The sequence below is a fragment of the Emydura macquarii genome, unplaced genomic scaffold, assembly GCF_026122565.2.
Source record: "Emydura macquarii macquarii isolate MOO-44397 ecotype Brisbane River unplaced genomic scaffold, CSIRO-AGI_Emac_v2 contig_71, whole genome shotgun sequence".
Classification (NCBI taxonomy): domain Eukaryota; kingdom Metazoa; phylum Chordata; order Testudines; family Chelidae; genus Emydura; species Emydura macquarii.
The window spans coordinates 4,013,876-4,031,008 of record NW_027130208.1 but is presented as its reverse complement, the minus strand read 5'-3'; the positions used below and the strand labels follow the sequence as shown (position 1 = coordinate 4,031,008).

The 17,133-nt window shown below is 40.3% G+C and overlaps 1 protein-coding gene across 7 annotated transcripts in view; it reads left to right on the top strand.

Moving 5' to 3' along the window:
- CADPS (calcium dependent secretion activator) overlaps positions 1–17,133 on the top strand; it is a 332,826-nt gene that overhangs the window by 215,298 nt on the left and 100,395 nt on the right. For all 7 annotated transcript variants that reach the window (XM_067541603.1, XM_067541583.1, XM_067541594.1 and 4 more), the window contains exons 12-13: positions 6,812–6,948; positions 12,501–12,688. In XM_067541603.1, the coding sequence (XP_067397704.1) occupies positions 6,812–6,948; positions 12,501–12,688 (325 nt within the window). The remainder of the gene's footprint in view (positions 1–6,811; positions 6,949–12,500; positions 12,689–17,133) is intronic.

The window sequence follows — 17,133 nt, the reverse complement described above, 5'->3', positions numbered from 1 at the left end:
TCATGGAATTTACATCTAGTTGACTGCTTAATGCCTGAAAACAGCTCATTTTGCACTCTGACAATCTATCGTTTTTTTTTTCCGTTCCAATTATTAGCATGGTGTAGTGCACCAGCAGTGTGGGGGTAACCATGGACACCTCAAAGAATAGAAAGGTAGGGTAGTAAACCTGAAGAGGCCTAACTGAGCAAGACAAGGTGCAGTACTTCAAAGAAACAAAATCCCCAAAATGAAAGACATTCTTTGCACATCCAAGCATGAATCTTCATGGTTTGACAGTTTCCCATCATGTAAAATCAATAGTGGATTTTTCTGAAAGCAAATTGTAGCTCTTTGTTTACTATATATATTTCCAGACAGGAAAGACAATCCACTATGTGTTAGAATAGTCACAGTAAGGATTCTTCCTATTCCCAAAACCAAATATACATGAATGTTTAGCATGTGGTCTCAAATGTCATTCTTATACCAAAGAAATGCTTTTTAATTATAACAAATGAAGAAAATTGCTATAAGAGCTTTTTATCCTCTTTTTTTATCTTTCCTATAAAGATACCTATTTAAACAGAAAGATAATAGTTTAAACCTATGGAATAAATTTTTTTTCCTCAGTTATTTGTTGAGTCTTAAATAAAATATACACTGTACTAATTCTTTATTCATGTTCAAAACGCTGTTCCTCAAACACATGGTGAGTGCATACTTTACTTAAGAGGGAGTAGAAGCTGTTGGTCATGAGAGCTGGCAAATATGTATTTGGAGTATTCTGAATGCAGTTATGAGAAGGAGCAGGTGGTATCAACCCTCCTGACCATTAAACAATACTCCTTTTCTTTTTTTCTTGCATAAATGTACCCTGGGGTAGCAGGCACAATTTCTTCACCCCTTCTTAACAGATACATCTTTTTTCTTTTCTTTTTTCTTTTTCAATTTTTTGGATGTCTGATGAGGATTAAGTTCTAACTTTGCCATAGAATGTTGACTTGGTGGAAATTAAGGATTTTGACACTTTTTAAAGAAAGAATGAATGAATTGATTTGGGTCTGATGTGCTTTAATTGCTTTATTTTAGATCTATATAAATCTCATAACACTATGTCTTGTATTGTCAACTTGCAGATGCTACATTACAGGAATGCAGTATTAAAATATGAATTAAATTCTCACATAACTTGCATGAATTTAAAATAGACTGTAATCTCTTTTCTGTGCTTTAAAAAAGCATATGAGTGACTTCTTAAAAACAGTTGTATATTTCCCCAGTCAGTAAATTCAAAATATTTCAAAAGGCAGTTTAAAAAAAAATTCTTTATCCTACAATTAGCTTTTCTCTAAAATCTATTTTTTACTTATTCTGTAAACCACTTGACTTAATCATGTATTATAAAATGTAATTCACTTAAGTACTCTACCTTGAATAGCTTAGATTTCATTTCAAGATATAGCATATTTAATGATTTACAGTAAAATGCTTTGACTATTAAAACTTTAAAATTAAGATGAAAAATATCTTTTCATATCCAATAGAGGGGAAAGTAAAACCAAGTAAGAAAAAGCATGATAGGATATTCTCATTATTGAAAAGAGCTGTAATAATACTAAAAATGTGCCCTTGTAAATTTGGGCATGTAGGTAACTTTATTCACCTGAGTAGTCCCAGTGCTGTCAATGGGTTAGGTGAGTAAAGCTACGTGCGTAAGTTTTTGCAGAGAGAGGCATAATCCTGATAAAATATGAAATCCTTATTGATTGGATTGACTTCATATCAGTGGCAACATTATGGTATATCATACATTAAGAGGAAGGGATTTGTTAACAGCCACAAATGTCATTGCCAGCAATGCAGTAATAAACAACAATATGGTACTTTAAGACCTATTATTTCATTTATTTATTTGTTTGTTTGTTTGTTTGATTAGAGCACTAGCAGCATGGACTAGCGTTTTCAGTTCAACAGATTCGAGCAAAATTCAGTTCCTGGGCACTTTCTTTTGGTGTTTTGTTAACAAGTAGTCGTTCTGAGCGGCTCTGTAAATTCCACTTAATCTATGAGACCATGAAGAAATTTAGCTTCCTCAAAGCATGCAGTCAACTGTGCGGCACTACACAATGGGCAGGGAGTTAGCCTGCAGTTCTGCTTGCCCTCTCTCCCACTGTTGTGCATAGCTGAAGAAGAGTCAAGTTACTGAAAAACTTAGCACAGTAGTCTGACCATGCCAATAAAGACTCTTCTAGAAATATCTGTAAATGAATAGCTGCCATCAATCATTGTCATTCCTTTATTTCATGTCTCCTGATGAGGTTGACTAGTGTCATTGTTTGTTACCGTCCAAACCACATCTTCATTCTTGTAATGTCAAGCAGATATGACAAGTACACATTTTCCAGATGAGTAAGATACAAAGTCACCTTTTAATTTACAGTTTTATAAACAAACGTGTTATAAAATTTACTGGATGTTCAGTTGCCTTTGGGACTAAAACAAAGTCACTCATTACTGAAAATAAATAATTTGGAATCGGAAATTCTTACAATAAAATGGCTACCCTTAGCCTTTTATAACAAGAATTCTTTTATGGAGCTTGTCCCCAGTTGTGAACTGCAGCAGCCTTACCAAAACCTCCCTAAATTCTTACTGTAGCAAAAGACACCGGGGGGGGAAACCAAAAACACAAATAGCAAGAAAGGGATGTTTGACCTTTTTGTGTGTTGCTTTCAATTGACTGTAGTAAATAACAGAAGGACTGCCCTAATAGAACAGAGTGATTGGGTGTTTCTTCTTTTTCCCTTTTTTTTTTTTTTTTTTTAACTGACATTGACAGATTTTTAAGTCTCTGACTTCAAACATATATACAAAATGTGTTTGACAGAGAATCACAGTAAGGATAGCTAATGCAGACAAGATAAACATGCCAATTTTTTTTAATGATTCAAGTAGAATAAAATAAAATTGCAATGTATTAAGAAGGGCAATAATGTAAATTATAACGTTTAGCATATAGTTTTCAAGAAAGAAGGTTAATATAGTTCGTGATGCCAGCATAACTTTACTCATAGTCTGAGATGTAAAACAACTTTTTTTGGCTGTAGCATAATTTGTCTTGGGGCCTTGAATAAAGAAGTGCCAACTAACCTGGCATAGCATGTTGGAAGGGATTGTAAATTACAGAAGCAGCATATACCACTCTCTTTTTTTAATGATTTCATTATCATTGTAATAAGAACAGATTAGAGTCAGAAGGCCAAATGTTTGGCCATAACAACTGATTTATTAAAAGTGTCTACAAATTATTTGTACAGTTGGGGTGTGAGTATGAGCCATCCACCTTTATCATGGAATTTGTTTAAAAGCATGTTCAGACTGTACAAATAGTTTGTTTGTTTTTAAAGATGTCTGTTTTATATATTTTACATGCAGATGTAATTGTTACTTGACAATCTTGAATGCCTGTCTGAGGTGGTTGGGGCAATGTATTTAGTGTTATGCTTTGCTTTTTCTTAGTAGGTGACTGGTTTTAGTATAATTGGCTTCTAAAATTCAGCTTTAAAAATAATTTTTAAAAAATCAAGATACAAAAATAAATTGCAGATTGCATGGTGCATTTATTTTGTAATGTAAAATTGAGTTATTGAAGGCAAGCTTAGTGTAGGGTGATAGTTATTTTTTTTATCTACTAAGACATATCCTAGACGTTCCAGAGAATTTTGAGCAGTTAGACCAGTACAATATTTTTATTAAGTTAAATGTGTGTGTGTGTGTGTGCGCGTGTCACATGCAGTAGAATCATTTCCCAAAGATATCTCCAATTCAGATCACATTTAATTTCCATGCAAGACCTCCTCTTGAAAGCATAATTTCCCCATTTCTCAAGTTAGAGCCAGGATGCTGATTTGTGCGCACCTAATCCTGCAACCCTACCTACACAAAACAGCCGCTGAGCATGAGTGTTTTTGTGTACATGAGAGCTGCAGCATTGAACCACGATGAGGACTGCTGTCGTGAATTTTATTTTCCATGCCAGAAATTATCACATTTTAAATCATTTTAGTGAGCAGAACTCATGCAAATTGCCCTTCTTTGGAATACATCTTGGTCAGTCAAGCTCATAAAATACCGTGTATGATATCTGTCTCTTCATGTGGTCGTTTTGAGCCAGTGAGATCTTTGGGGTGATAGAGAGGATTTCAAGCTGGTACACAGATGGGAGCTGTGTAAGGCATTGCTTTGCAAAGACTAGTAAAAGTACAATTGTGTTTGGGTTTACCCCAGTGCCGTGCATTTTGACAAGGGCCTGCTGACCACTTAACTTCATGGGCTGTGCCAAGCGCCCGGCATAGGTCCTTTACCCTAGGGGGTAGATTGCTTGTAAACTTATCTTTGACCAAAGAGGTCTCAAAAATCGTGAGCAAATCCTCAGCTCCATTGCGTTCAGTGAAACTATGAGATTAACGCCAGCTGAGAATCTGCCCCATTCCCCTCTGGTGAACAGAAATTGAAGTGTATCGCAGATCAGTGTAAAAGGGAGAAAGGAACATTAATTTGCAGTTCAACGTTTTCTAGCAGGTCAGTTTAAAGAGGTTCAACAAATAAAGAGGAAGAAGGCCCGTACCACTTGTAGTTGGGTTACTCAAGGCCAAGGAAGCATCTGTCCTTTTGAACAGGAAGATTGACAGTGCACCAAAGCTCCTAATTGAAAAGTAATAAAATATCTGAGCAGAACTGGCAAATTAAGGCCTGCAGCCGGTTAGTCAGCTTGCAGTCTACTCCAGGACATTTGAGAGCAGCAATCTAACTATTAAAAAATAAGCCTGATATTTCCGTTAAAATTGTAAAGCTATTTTACAGGCACTAGATGTGAAATTGAAAGCAGCAGATACAAAACCTTTAGTAGTGTATTCATATTAATCAAATCGATCTTGGCCCAGAGGGACAGAAAGGATGGGGCATAATCTGTCAAAATAGATAGAAACCAGCCTGTTGGTGTGTTGATATTGTGCTACAATGAGAGACCCAAGGTTGGGGTGCACTTTAGACCCTATGCCTTAGGCTGGTGGAGACTAAAATGTGTCATGGAGGTGATACACTAATTCTCTATGTTGGGGAGGCTGCCCCACACCTCGGAGCCAACACACACACTAACTAATCCGTTGGCGGCCTGAACTCTAAATGGAGCTGCTGTTTCACTCTCCATGCTGGATGTATGGAGTCACAAAGAGAGAAAAACCAGTTGGGGGTCAGGTAATAGGCAGATAGATGGCAAATGGGAATCTTTGTATTGAACAAAATAGAAAAAAAGATCCCCACTATGGTAGAATATGTCTAAACCACAGTACCTGTAGATTTCTAATCAAGAGGATTGCTAGCTCCTGCTGAATTAAGTATTGCTCGCAGTTAATTGAAATGTTCTATTTTGAATCTGGCTATGTTGTCATTCTGATGGGCAATGCTATCTATATATTTAACTACAGAATAGCGAGAAAAATGTAGACAATGCCTGCTATAATAGTTGTAATATCTATGGGTTCAGACATTCCCAAGACATCTTGTAAAAATACACCAGCCTTCATAGGTCAATGTTCAATATTTAAGAATACCTTATATTTAACAGAATACGTTGTTTTCATATAAATCTTACTTCTATTTTTCTTTTAATTACATGTTTTTGTTTCTTATAGGAAAGGGTTAGTTTGCTTTAGAAACAAATATAAATACCGAATGACTATCAAGAAACATTACATTTTCATTTTCTGTGGTTTTGTGCACTTTCAGCCTCCCTAATTGTTTCAAGACCACACAATTCCCCCTAGGACTTGTAAACAGAGTGAGATTTAAACCCTGCTCTTTTTGTGAGGGATTTGGCAAGACCCGACGTAGTAAGAAACTTGAGGAAATGCAAAGAGAAAGTGAACAAAGCTGCTGCCTAGGGATCCTTCCTTGGCCACACCTAACTGCATATTTTGTTTCGTTTCCACTGGTGAATTTAGTGTAATTTTAGTTATACATGTTGAGATTAATTAGTTGGCCCCTAGGAGTTTGTGCCGATAGACATCACCCACATCAGAGAAGTGTGAAGACGCTGAGGCTATTAATTCACATAAAATGGCAATTCATAATCTTAGCAGAGTAAATTCTGTCTGTCTGCCGAGACGACTAGTTGAATCCACACTCTATCAAGCTACTTCCTCAGTGACAACAAACTACATCTCAATTTAACTTATCAGCAATGCTTAAATGAGCATCTTTTTATTTCTTTGAGGTAGCATTTAAAAACTGTTGTAAAAATCTGTGATTGGGGGAGACAAATATTGGCATTTTGATGCAAAAAAATTATAGATGGTTTTGTATCTAGAAAACCCAGTACATTTAGAGAAATTGCTGCAGATATAACTTTACTAGAATGGCAGAATCTATTATATAATTAATCACAAATAACTAAATAGGAGTTCATTTACTTTTGCAAGCCAAAAACCTGTTAGTTTATTGTATTTTGTAAGATACAGAATAAGTTATTGGGTTTGTGTTCTGTTTTTAAATACAGAATAAATGCACTATAATGAGCAGTTGACAAGATGTTAATTCTAAAAGCTTTGGCCTGAAAATGCAATAAGATAGTCAAAATGTGATGCAAGTTGACAATGGGAGGTGAAGAATATATTTTTATAGCCTTGGGAAATAAAAGTGAATGCAGTATAGGGGAAGAGATTTAGCTTTCATGCTTCATGGTGTATATTTTTCTCTTTTGTGTATGTGTCAAATACAATGTGCTCTATTTCTCTAAATTCTGTTTTTCTCTATATGTATAAATGAACAGATGCAGACAGAGCTCAAAAGCATGGCATGGATGAATTTATCTCTTCCAACCCCTGTAACTTTGACCACGCTTCACTCTTTGAGATGGTTCAGCGCCTGACTTTGGACCACAGACTTAATGATTCGTATTCTTGTCTGGCAAGTATATTCTTTGGTCTATAGTGATATAAACACAAGGAAACAAAGTCAGAGCTAGTGCAACTGGGTGCCACTCCCACGCTGCCTGAGAAGTGGCCCCTGCTTCGCCAGCTCTGAATTTGGTCCCCCAAGGTATTGAATTTAAGAAGCAATATACCCTGAACTTACTGTTGTTCTATTAGCGATTCTGTTATCATTTATATTTTCACTTTTTGTAATGTGCGAAGACAAACTCAAACCTGGGGAAATATTGTAGGCAGCAGCAATGATAATTTGTGGTTTGCAGCATTGCTTTATAGAATTGTACACATGACAGTACAGGAAAACAATGAATCTGTATGGTACCATCACCCATGTTAGTGGAGTTACACCAGGATACATCTGCCCCGGTATTTGGATGTACTTCTGAGTAGCGGTTCCCAGGAGTTAGCAGATTGGTCCAGACGAGAAGTTGCCAAATGCTGGGCCTGAGCCTGCAATCTCTATTCATTCTGTAGTCCTGTTGCTGGGATCACTCACATGGGTAAGGATTGCAGGATCTAGTCCAGGGTGTTGTTCAAAAATTGTCTTCTCTGTTACTTGCCTGCACAGCACTCAGCGCAGTGGGTCCTGGTCTTTTCATTGGGGTTCTTTGGTTCTACCCATAATAGAAACAAACAATAGGTTCTCATAAGGATTACATTTTTTTTTTTCATCTAGCCACTCCCTTTACACCACAGTGCTCTCTGATATGCTCATCTTACCGCAGCCAGGAATGCACCGTCTCGTAGGGACTAAGGAGATGGTTATGGTGAGATGAAGCCACGTTGATGCTGAGTGGTAGTTCTCATCATGTTCTCCCAAGCTTTGTAGGACAACTGCATAGGACAGGACTCCTCTACCTGCTTCTAGTAGAATCATTGTCATTGCTCAGAGGGGCAGGAAGAGACTCCCTGGAAACAGTAACGGGGCCTGCTCACACCAAGACTTGGTTCTCATGCTAGCTGTTCATTATTGCTTATGCATTTTTAGTTGTGCTGCATGTGTCGGGGAATAGGTGGGAAGGACTCTTTGTTGTCCTCAGTTGCTGCCTGTCTGCTCAGTCGTGGTGGCGAGAGCCCAGGAAGGGACCAGCCTGAATGAGTTGCTATGTTCACCTTGGGGCAGCATTAGGAGTGCTCAGAGAAAACAATTGTGATGTTGGGTGTCTGGGTCTAAGGCACTCTACATTCTGCTCCACCGCCCCTCACTTCTTGTGCAGCTGATATCTGCAGGACCTTGCAGGGTGTCAAGGTGGTCTGCTCAAGGAGTAGGGATGGGTTGGTGGAAATTCCCCTGTTGGGAGTGTTATTGATAGTGTAGGTGGCGAAAGGACATTTGTCAGGCACAAAGCCTGGGCCCCACTTATCTCACATATGAGGGGCAAGGACAAGCAGCAACGCTGGCATGGTCTTACTGCTTGGCTTGTGACTTGTTGGACTTAATTTGATTCAGGGAACATTTGGAGAGTTTCGACAAATCGCTTGTGAAACAGACCCCCAGCTGAGGGAGAAGCATAGAAGCCATTATTGACAAGGTTTGTTAATGTCTCTCTTCAAGGGGAAAGCTGCCAGCCCCACGCCTTATTAAAAAGGTGTTTTGGCACTTGCTTAGGAAGCCACTAGAGCGATGGGGCTCGTATAAGCACCAAAACACATGGATCTTTGGAGCTTAGTCTCACTATTTGCCATCCTGCCTCAGGCCTCCCCGTTTTAAGGAATGTGGTGATGGGTCCTTTCCACAGGTTCCACAGGTCTTTCCTTCCTTTCAGTGTGACTTCGCGCCTGGCTGTGAAACTGAGACTCTCTTTACCTCAAAGATCGATTTCCTTCGCAAAAAGTGTCTGTGTTCATCCTGTTAGTTTTGTCAGCAGCTTTTGATGGCATTGGCCGTGTGGTTTTGTTGACTTGTCTGTGCAATGTTGTGGGAATGGCTCTTCAGTAGGGTTCCCCTTTCCTTTCCTTTCCTTTCCTTTCCAAGTGGTTCCAGAAGGGTGATACTTTAAGGTGTAGGGTCCCGCAGAGTTCTTCGCCTGTCACATCTCTTGTTCAGCGTGTGCAAATGTCTGCTGGCACTGCTGGGGGAGATGAGGCTGCAGTGTCCTAGACAGGTAGCCGAAGAATAATACTCAGTTTTGTCCACTTTCCAGTGAACCCAGATTACACAGGCTCCTTGTTATCCCAAGCATCTGTATGAAAACAAACTGCCTATGACCCGTCTTAGATAAGGCAGAAGTGACGCTTTTTGGCAGAGAGAAGCATTTAAGGAAAAGGGACAGAAGTGTTGCCTGCAACATTTATTGAGTCCATTTACCCACCGTTCACCAGAGGATCCATAAGTATGGCCATGGGTCCTATTGCAAACGGATGTTCAGATAGGAGAGGACATCTTCTGACCAGGACACTGCAGCTGTTCCTCCCTAATGCTAAACTCACAGAAGTACCCGTTCCTTTGGTACCTTCCACATGGACACTTGACTTTTACTTTGGGGTACCCTTGAAATTCAGCTGGAAGCTAGATGTCGCCATTCTCCCCTATGGAAGGTGCTCTCTGCGGAGACCACTTCTCCCATTGCAAGCCCCTGCAAGCAGGAAATCCCCATGATGCGCCATACCACTCTGTTAAAATGGGTACTGTGTTACCTCCTGGGAAGTATAGTCTACCAGGGAGCCCAGCCCATAGGAGACATGAGGCAATTCAGGGTTAATGTTCAAACCCTTTTGAAACTAAATTTTTTTTTTCCGGTTTTCTCAATGGAAAAATAGAAAAATGTCAGCAAAATCTAAGTCCCATGGAAAGTTTCAGTATGGTGGAATCTGCATTTTCCATTAAAAAAAATTAAAACTATTTATAGGGAAAATTCCTGAGCAGCCCTCTCTATAACTGATGCAAAATGCTCCCTGCCCGTTTCCTAAGTGTGCCTGCTACCCTCAGCATTTCTGTTCCGGCTTCTCATTCACTTCTGGGCGCAGTGTGAGTTGTTGTTGAGGATCATGAGAACGCCCGATGGTCTAGAGTGCGGATCCCTTCGGTCACGTCATAGCCCGTCACAGCAGTGAAGATCAGCCAGGAGACCTCCTGACAGTTTGAACACTGCATGGCTGGCCTGAGGTGTGAGGCTGGGACATGCACACCTTGGTTTACAAGGCAAAATTTGTCCTCCATGCATGCACCCTGATTTGGGAAGAAGACCTATTTAGATCCAGGGGCTCCTTTTCATCTCCGTCTCTGTTTTGGATCTGTCAGCCAAGGAGTCACGGTGTACGGCTGTGCGCTGAGTCCCGCTAAGGCTCTTCTCTGGGTGACTGTCCTTCCATCGTGGAGGAGGTTGCTCCCTGCTACAGGGCTTGGCAGCTCTCCTTCAGCCATCCACGGCTGTCGGGGATTCTGCACTTAATAGAGAGCCAAGAAGCAGCAGCTATGGAATAAAGAGCAGCCTCCATAGCTGCAGACCCGGAAAGGCTCATGAAGCTGCCACAGGCTCCACGGCCGGGGAAGCAAGTCTAGATAACTTCCTGGGCCCAATCCTCTTGTCTTTTTTCCAGCCAAAACTCCAGGGGTGAAATCCTGCCCCAACTGAACTCAATGGGAGTCTCTTCATGGACTTCAGTGGGGCCAGGTTCTCAGCCCACAGGGACAGCTCACGTCCATTGCAGGGCAGTGGTTCCGTCGGAACAGCGTGAGTCGCAGATCATCCAAACTATTGCCGCCTGGTTCTCGCTCTGACTTCGGGCTAGCCAGTGCCTCTCGCACAGGTTGGAGCTCCCAACCTTCCAGCCCGGTTGGCTGGCTGTGGTGCCCTGGCTGTCTGGCTAAGCTGTTAAAGGAAAAGTCCATTCCGGCCAGGGTAGTCCAACCAAACACAAAGAGTCTTCAGCCATTTTCACACTGCCCCTCCTTCCTCAGGATCTGTCTTCTCTCTTCAGCCTCTCCCGGGCTCCTTCGGCACCATCCCTGCTCTCTCTCGAGCAGTAACTCCCAGCGCTTCCTACCCCTGGAGTCTCTCTTCCCACACTGGCTGTCCTGCAGGAGTCTGTCTGTCTTAGCTCCACCCCAAAAGGTCTGATTTACCACCCCATGTGACTTGGCTCATTTTCTCTACCAGAGCAGGTGAGCTAAGTGTGCTGCAGATCACCCACTGTCCCAGGTCACCCTCTTACAATGCTCCTAGAAGCTGCCTACGTCTTCCGAGTTCAGACTTACCACAGCATGCTGATGCTCTCTCCTGGTTCCCTCTTCTCCAAAGTCCTCACTTTGGTGGAGGGGGGAAGGAGAGGGGAATAAATGTTCAAAGTATGTAACAAAGGGAAATGAAGAGTAAGACAAGGAAATTTCCTTTCATCCTGGGCTCAAGGACCCACGAAAACCAATTGAAACAGTAAAGAAACCCCACCACCACCCTGTCCACCCCCAGAATGGACTTCTTTAGGCCTCCCTTCTGCACTGTTCTGGGTCTTAATTTTCTGGTGAACCCAGTAATAAAATGAACTGTATCTATTTCCTATATCTATGATTTCCCCCCCTCATTATTTCAATGCTTTTTTCAATCTGTTTTGGAGTTGGCCCAACAAGGATGAGCAAATCCCTTTATATGTCTTTTGACTGAGCTCTTAATTGATATTTCTTCAACTCTTTTCAAAGCAGCTATTTTGGCATCTAGAAAAGATTTGGTGTCATCTGAGTGGTAGAAAATATATTTTAATCTTTCACAGCAGCGTTGTTTCTAAGATGTAGCATTTGGGGTAGCAGATGGGGTGGCAAAGAAGTTGCCTATAGGGGCAGTGCACTGCCTCAACCGCTCTCCCGCCCGCTGCAGGAACTTTTCAATTAAAAGAGGAAAGATTTTGCAGTTTGATGCATTCCAGAGCTGCGTCTTACCAATTGTTTATCACCCAGGTTTCCGTGCAAATATTGACGGTTTTGCAGCATTTTGAAAAGTGTTCTATGAGAAAATTCTTATTCTAGCTAATCACTTCATAAATTGCTGCTGCATGGTCTACCTTAGCTATCCCCAAAGAGTCGAATCCGAGTGGAAATGTAAATCCTCCAGGTCTGATACTGTAGAACCATGTTTGTGTATCTTTGGTACATTCCTGTACTTGCCAGATACAGAGATAAAAGTCGTTACTGAATAATCGTCTGATCTAACCAGGGGAAGAGCATAATACATCATTCCCTCACAACAGTGATGTTAATATTTTGTGCTGTTTCAGTATACAAGTCTTTGGCTTCTCTTAAAGATAAAAGATAAATACTGAGTACGGACATTCAATACAATAGTTAGAACGTATTTCAGCATTTTGAATTTCATTTTCCTTAAATGCCACCCTAATACTTTTTCATTGCAATGATCTTGAAAAACGATACTCACGGTGTATTATCTGGGTTAGGAAGGAAGGTCCCACTCCCTTGTCTTTTGCTTCCCATTAGGTTTGCATTATTTATTGTAACAATGGAGCATTACATCTCCAAATCAAATAACTCTGGTGTTTAACATCCTTTATTGAAACTCAAGTCTCTTTATTTCTAAACAGGGCTGGTTCAGTCCTGGCCAGGTATTTGTGCTAGATGAGTATTGTGCACGTAATGGAGTCAGAGGCTGTCACAGACATCTCTGCTATCTCAAAGATTTACTAGAGCGAGCAGAAAACGGAGCTATGATTGATCCCACCTTGCTTCACTACAGCTTTGCGTTTTGTGCATCACATGTTCATGGCAACAGGTAAGGAATCATTCATGTCTAGCAACGAAATGCCAGCCAGGGATGACTTTGTCAAATGTAGGTTTCCTTGGATAAGATGCAACAATCCCTAACTTGTTTGCATACTGGATGTTTGGCAGCAACACTTCTGATGGCATAATGGGTTTGTTTGTTTGTTTGTTTCTTTGCTTGTTTAAATGAAAGCAATAAAAATGTGCATACAGAATCCAAAGTGATATTTTTAAACTGTTTTATACAGAAAATGCCTAGATACAATTCTTGATCACATATATTTGGGTGCATAACTGACGTGTGTCATTGTCATATACGTCTAAATGGATATAAAGAATGTACTACATGATTTTAATTAATATATTCGCGCATCCAACACGTTACCACAGGTAGCATTTTTGCCAGTGTCCCAGTTCCATTTTCAGAAGGGATTAAGCACTTAGGAACCATAATCCAATTGAAAGCTAGTGCACCGTAAGCGCCTAACTTGCTAAAGCATTGTTGGAAATTTCCCCCCGCCCCCACCCCATCTTATTGTTGCAGAGCAATTTCAAGTTCATACTTTGCTTGTTTTCTTCTCTCAAATGTGGCAAACATACGTACGGCAAAAAATGTTGCTGTGCGAAGTTTCTTTTTCTATATTGTTTTATTGACAGCTACAATAGCTGTTGCAGCTTCTTGCACTGAGGTTTCTTTCAGGTTGCATTGTGTACTCTGAGATGTCGCACTCTATTCTGCATATGCTACTGAATAACAGAGTGTTACAAAATAATTCTGTGTTTTTTGTAAACTCTCCGTTAAACATCATCCAGAATTATGATACACATTGTCTGGATTTCATATTGTGAGACTGCCATGCGTCTCACAGTTAATTTTATCCATCTTGTCATGGAAACAGAGTTTTTAGTTTCCTGTTTTCTTTTTTAGTTCTGACTTTCTTTTGTAAGTTTGTATGTTCTTTTGCTGTTTGTTTGGTTTCAGTTTTGTTTTCTTTCATTTATTTTTTCACGCTTTCTTCTGTTTCTTTCACTTTTGTTTGCTGGCCTTACCCTGTACATTTCAAATCATCCCAACCTTTCCCCAAAGCCAACAAATGACAGAGTTACTTGGTGGGTCACAACCTAATGCAGACGGTGAGGGGGGCAAAATGTTTAATCCCTCGGCCACTGAAGTGGAGACAAAAAAGGATTCCAAAAAGGAGTCCAAAAAAAGGAAAGATTCCAAATCTCAGCCGAATCCAGAGCCAAAAAGGTAAGAGAGAGAGCAATGCACAGAACTGTATTCTGTAATAGATGAGGACTTTTCAATCGCTGAGCACTTTGCATTTCCAATATTGACATGGCTCCAAATCTTTTCAAGGGCTGATTTAATAACATGATAGGAAAAGAGCAGCCAGCAGTCTGGTGAACCAAGGCATTTGTGGTTTTTCAAATGTTTGTTACAAACAGAATATTAAAAAAATACCTAAGCAGAAATGAAACCGAGACGAGCCCAGTGAAGTAAGAGTGCCTGTCACTACAGGGTTATTAATGGCATTTCACTGCTCCTTAATCCTAACTCCACTGCACGCAGGCTGCATTACTGCAAAAACCTAACTCGCTTTTGAGGATATAGGGCCTGGTGGAAAATGCACTGAAGTAAAGCAGAGTTTTGCACTTGACTTTAATGGACTTTGGATCAGCCTTTAGATCAGGCAAATGTTCAGATTTTGATCTTTCTTACTCCCATGTAACTCCGCTGATTCCAGCGTAACTGAGAGCAGAATCTGTCCACTGTGTCTGTGTCCACAGCAGGATGTATTAAATTTACCAACTGTGGATTGCCGTTCTATCCTGTTATGTCTAGGGGACAGTAAATGGGGAGGGATGGGCTGAATTAAAAACAACAGGCAAGATGTAGCAATCTGTAAACTTGTAAAATCTCTATAGAAGCTGGGGTTTTAGTAACCCTAAATTAGTCTCATGCCAGGACATAATTTTTGTGATTTGCTGTGACTTATCTTTTTTTGTCTGTAACAAGACCATGTGGCATACGCCTGATTTAGAATTTAACGACTGAGAGTGCATGTCTCTTCCTGATCACAGTTGTCTGTCTTACCTCGGGACATGTTGCATTCTCCAGGACTTGCAGTTTTTGAATCAAGTTTGGATATCTTTCTGAAAGCTGTGTTCTAGTTCAAACAGAAGTTATGGGGCTTAATGCAGAAATTATTGGGTGAGGTTTTCTGGCCTGTGTTATGCAGGAAGTCAGACTAGATTATCATAGTGGTCCCTTCTGGCCCTAAAAAAAAATCTGTGAATCTCTATCTTTAATTTATTATTATGGTTCAGACAGAAATCTGAATATCTGAGTTCAAGTGTTGTGATTCCTTTTGGAAAGAATATTCAGGTTGGGTGAATGATTTGTTTTAGAGCCAGGCTAGACTGACATGCAGCTGGGTATTTATGTGATACCTAATCACAAATTACCAGTGTGTATGTGTGTATAAAGCTAGTCTGTATTTGACGGTCTCCTTTTCCCACCTTTCATTTATTGCTTGCTTTCTTAAGTCTCAAGCCTGCAGTCGGCCCTGCCTAGGCAGACCCTGAGCTTACCTTGTAAGCTCTTCAGGGTAGGCATCAGGTCTTGCTCTGTGATTGTACGGCAGTTAGCACAATGGGACCCATCTGGATTTGGAGCCTTTGAACAATGCTGCAATATAAATACTACATAATAATAAATAACATAGTGATTTGTGCAGGCAACTCTTTGGGAAAAGGTAGCATTTGAACATATCCATTAAAAGATATCCAGTCCCTATCTTTACTATTGGACAAAAACTTCTTATTTTTGTCATAAACATGGATATACGACTTGAACTTTCTTTAGAAACTGGAAGTTACTCGCTTCACTTTTAGAGGGCAAAAAAAAAAAAAAAACTGGTGGTTTAGCTTTCTCGGGAGTGAGCTTGGCTGTCAGGCAGACTGTGCCACTCCAGTAATGAAGGTCGAATGGAGAGAATTCTATATGGCTATCAATCTCCGATATTAGCAACAGACAGTGATGGAGCTGAGGTGGGTTGTCTGTTTGTATTGTGTTTGTGTAAGGTCAGACAGTGAGACAACAGTAGCTTGCAGTCAGTGAGAAAGTGCAGAGAGAATGTGATTCAGATGTTCAGGACAGCCTGAAGGTCAGGACTGACAGAATGACAGGCCATCATAGAGAAGAAACTAACTAGATGCTGTCCAGGGTCCTGCTTCATGAATACTGCCTTGTTATCTGATCAGCGTCAGTGCCGGACAGGAACGAAAAGGCTGCTGTTAAAAATACACCTCTCGCTTTGCTCTGACCCTGTTGCCATATCAGGTGAAATAGTCAAAAACCAATATTGGTGAGATTTGGGAACACTACTGCAGTCTGGTTTTTTTCTTTGCCTGGACCTTTCTTTTTAAGCTGATGAGGAGTTGTTAGACCTAGGAAAGCTTGAAATACCCACTTCCAAGGGAGATTATAAATCCTTGCCATCTGCATAGTAGAATCCATTCATTTTTTAAAAAATGTTAGCCATACTTTAAAAATCAAAAGGAAAAAGCAACAGTTAATTGTAATTTTTTATCCCAAGTTTTGCCTTCTGCAGACATCTGTATGTATGATATACAGGAGAGTCGTAGACATAGATAACAATCATGAGTGTGCAAAACCTACTAAATCGTAGTTACCATAACTAATTACAGTTCACTGAAATCAAGGAAATTATTAGGGGTACTATTAGTGACTTCTTCACTGTACTTAAGGTTGCAACGTCAGTGCCTGCCCTTAAAAAGTTCCACTAATTTGAAAGATTTTACCACTTCTGATGGAAATCTGGTATAAATCATTCAAACTGGTAGAATTTTGTAAAGGCACCCATTTGGTAATGGGGCCCACATATTCACCTAAAACTGACAGATACCATGGTATTGAGCATCTCACAGTCCTTTAATGTACCTATCCTCACAACACACCATGAAGTAAGGAAGTGCCATAGTCCCTGTACTGCAGATGGGGACCTGAGGCACCAAGATACTAAGTGATTTGCCCAAAGTTCTACATAAATTGCCTGGTGAATCAGGGACTTGAACCCACATATCTACATAGGCTAGTGCCCTAACCCCTGGACCATCCTACCTCTCCCTTTTTAGAGGTATCTTTTTAGGGTTTCATCACTTGACTACAAATGCAGCTGTGGCGGATTGACCCATGTAATAACAATGGTTTTTTTAAATAAAGTTGGTTAGAATAGACAAAAAAAAAATGGTTGCTTTTGTGGATTTATATACTTCCTTTGTCCTAGTGTGTTGAAAATTTAACTACAGAGTTGAGTATGTAAAAGTTAAGGACTGGATAGCTCATTGGATTAGTGGATGTTGAGTTCACCACTTGGACTCCATATTGAATCTGGTCCAAGTTAGTGGTGAGAGAAAGTTGTGATTATC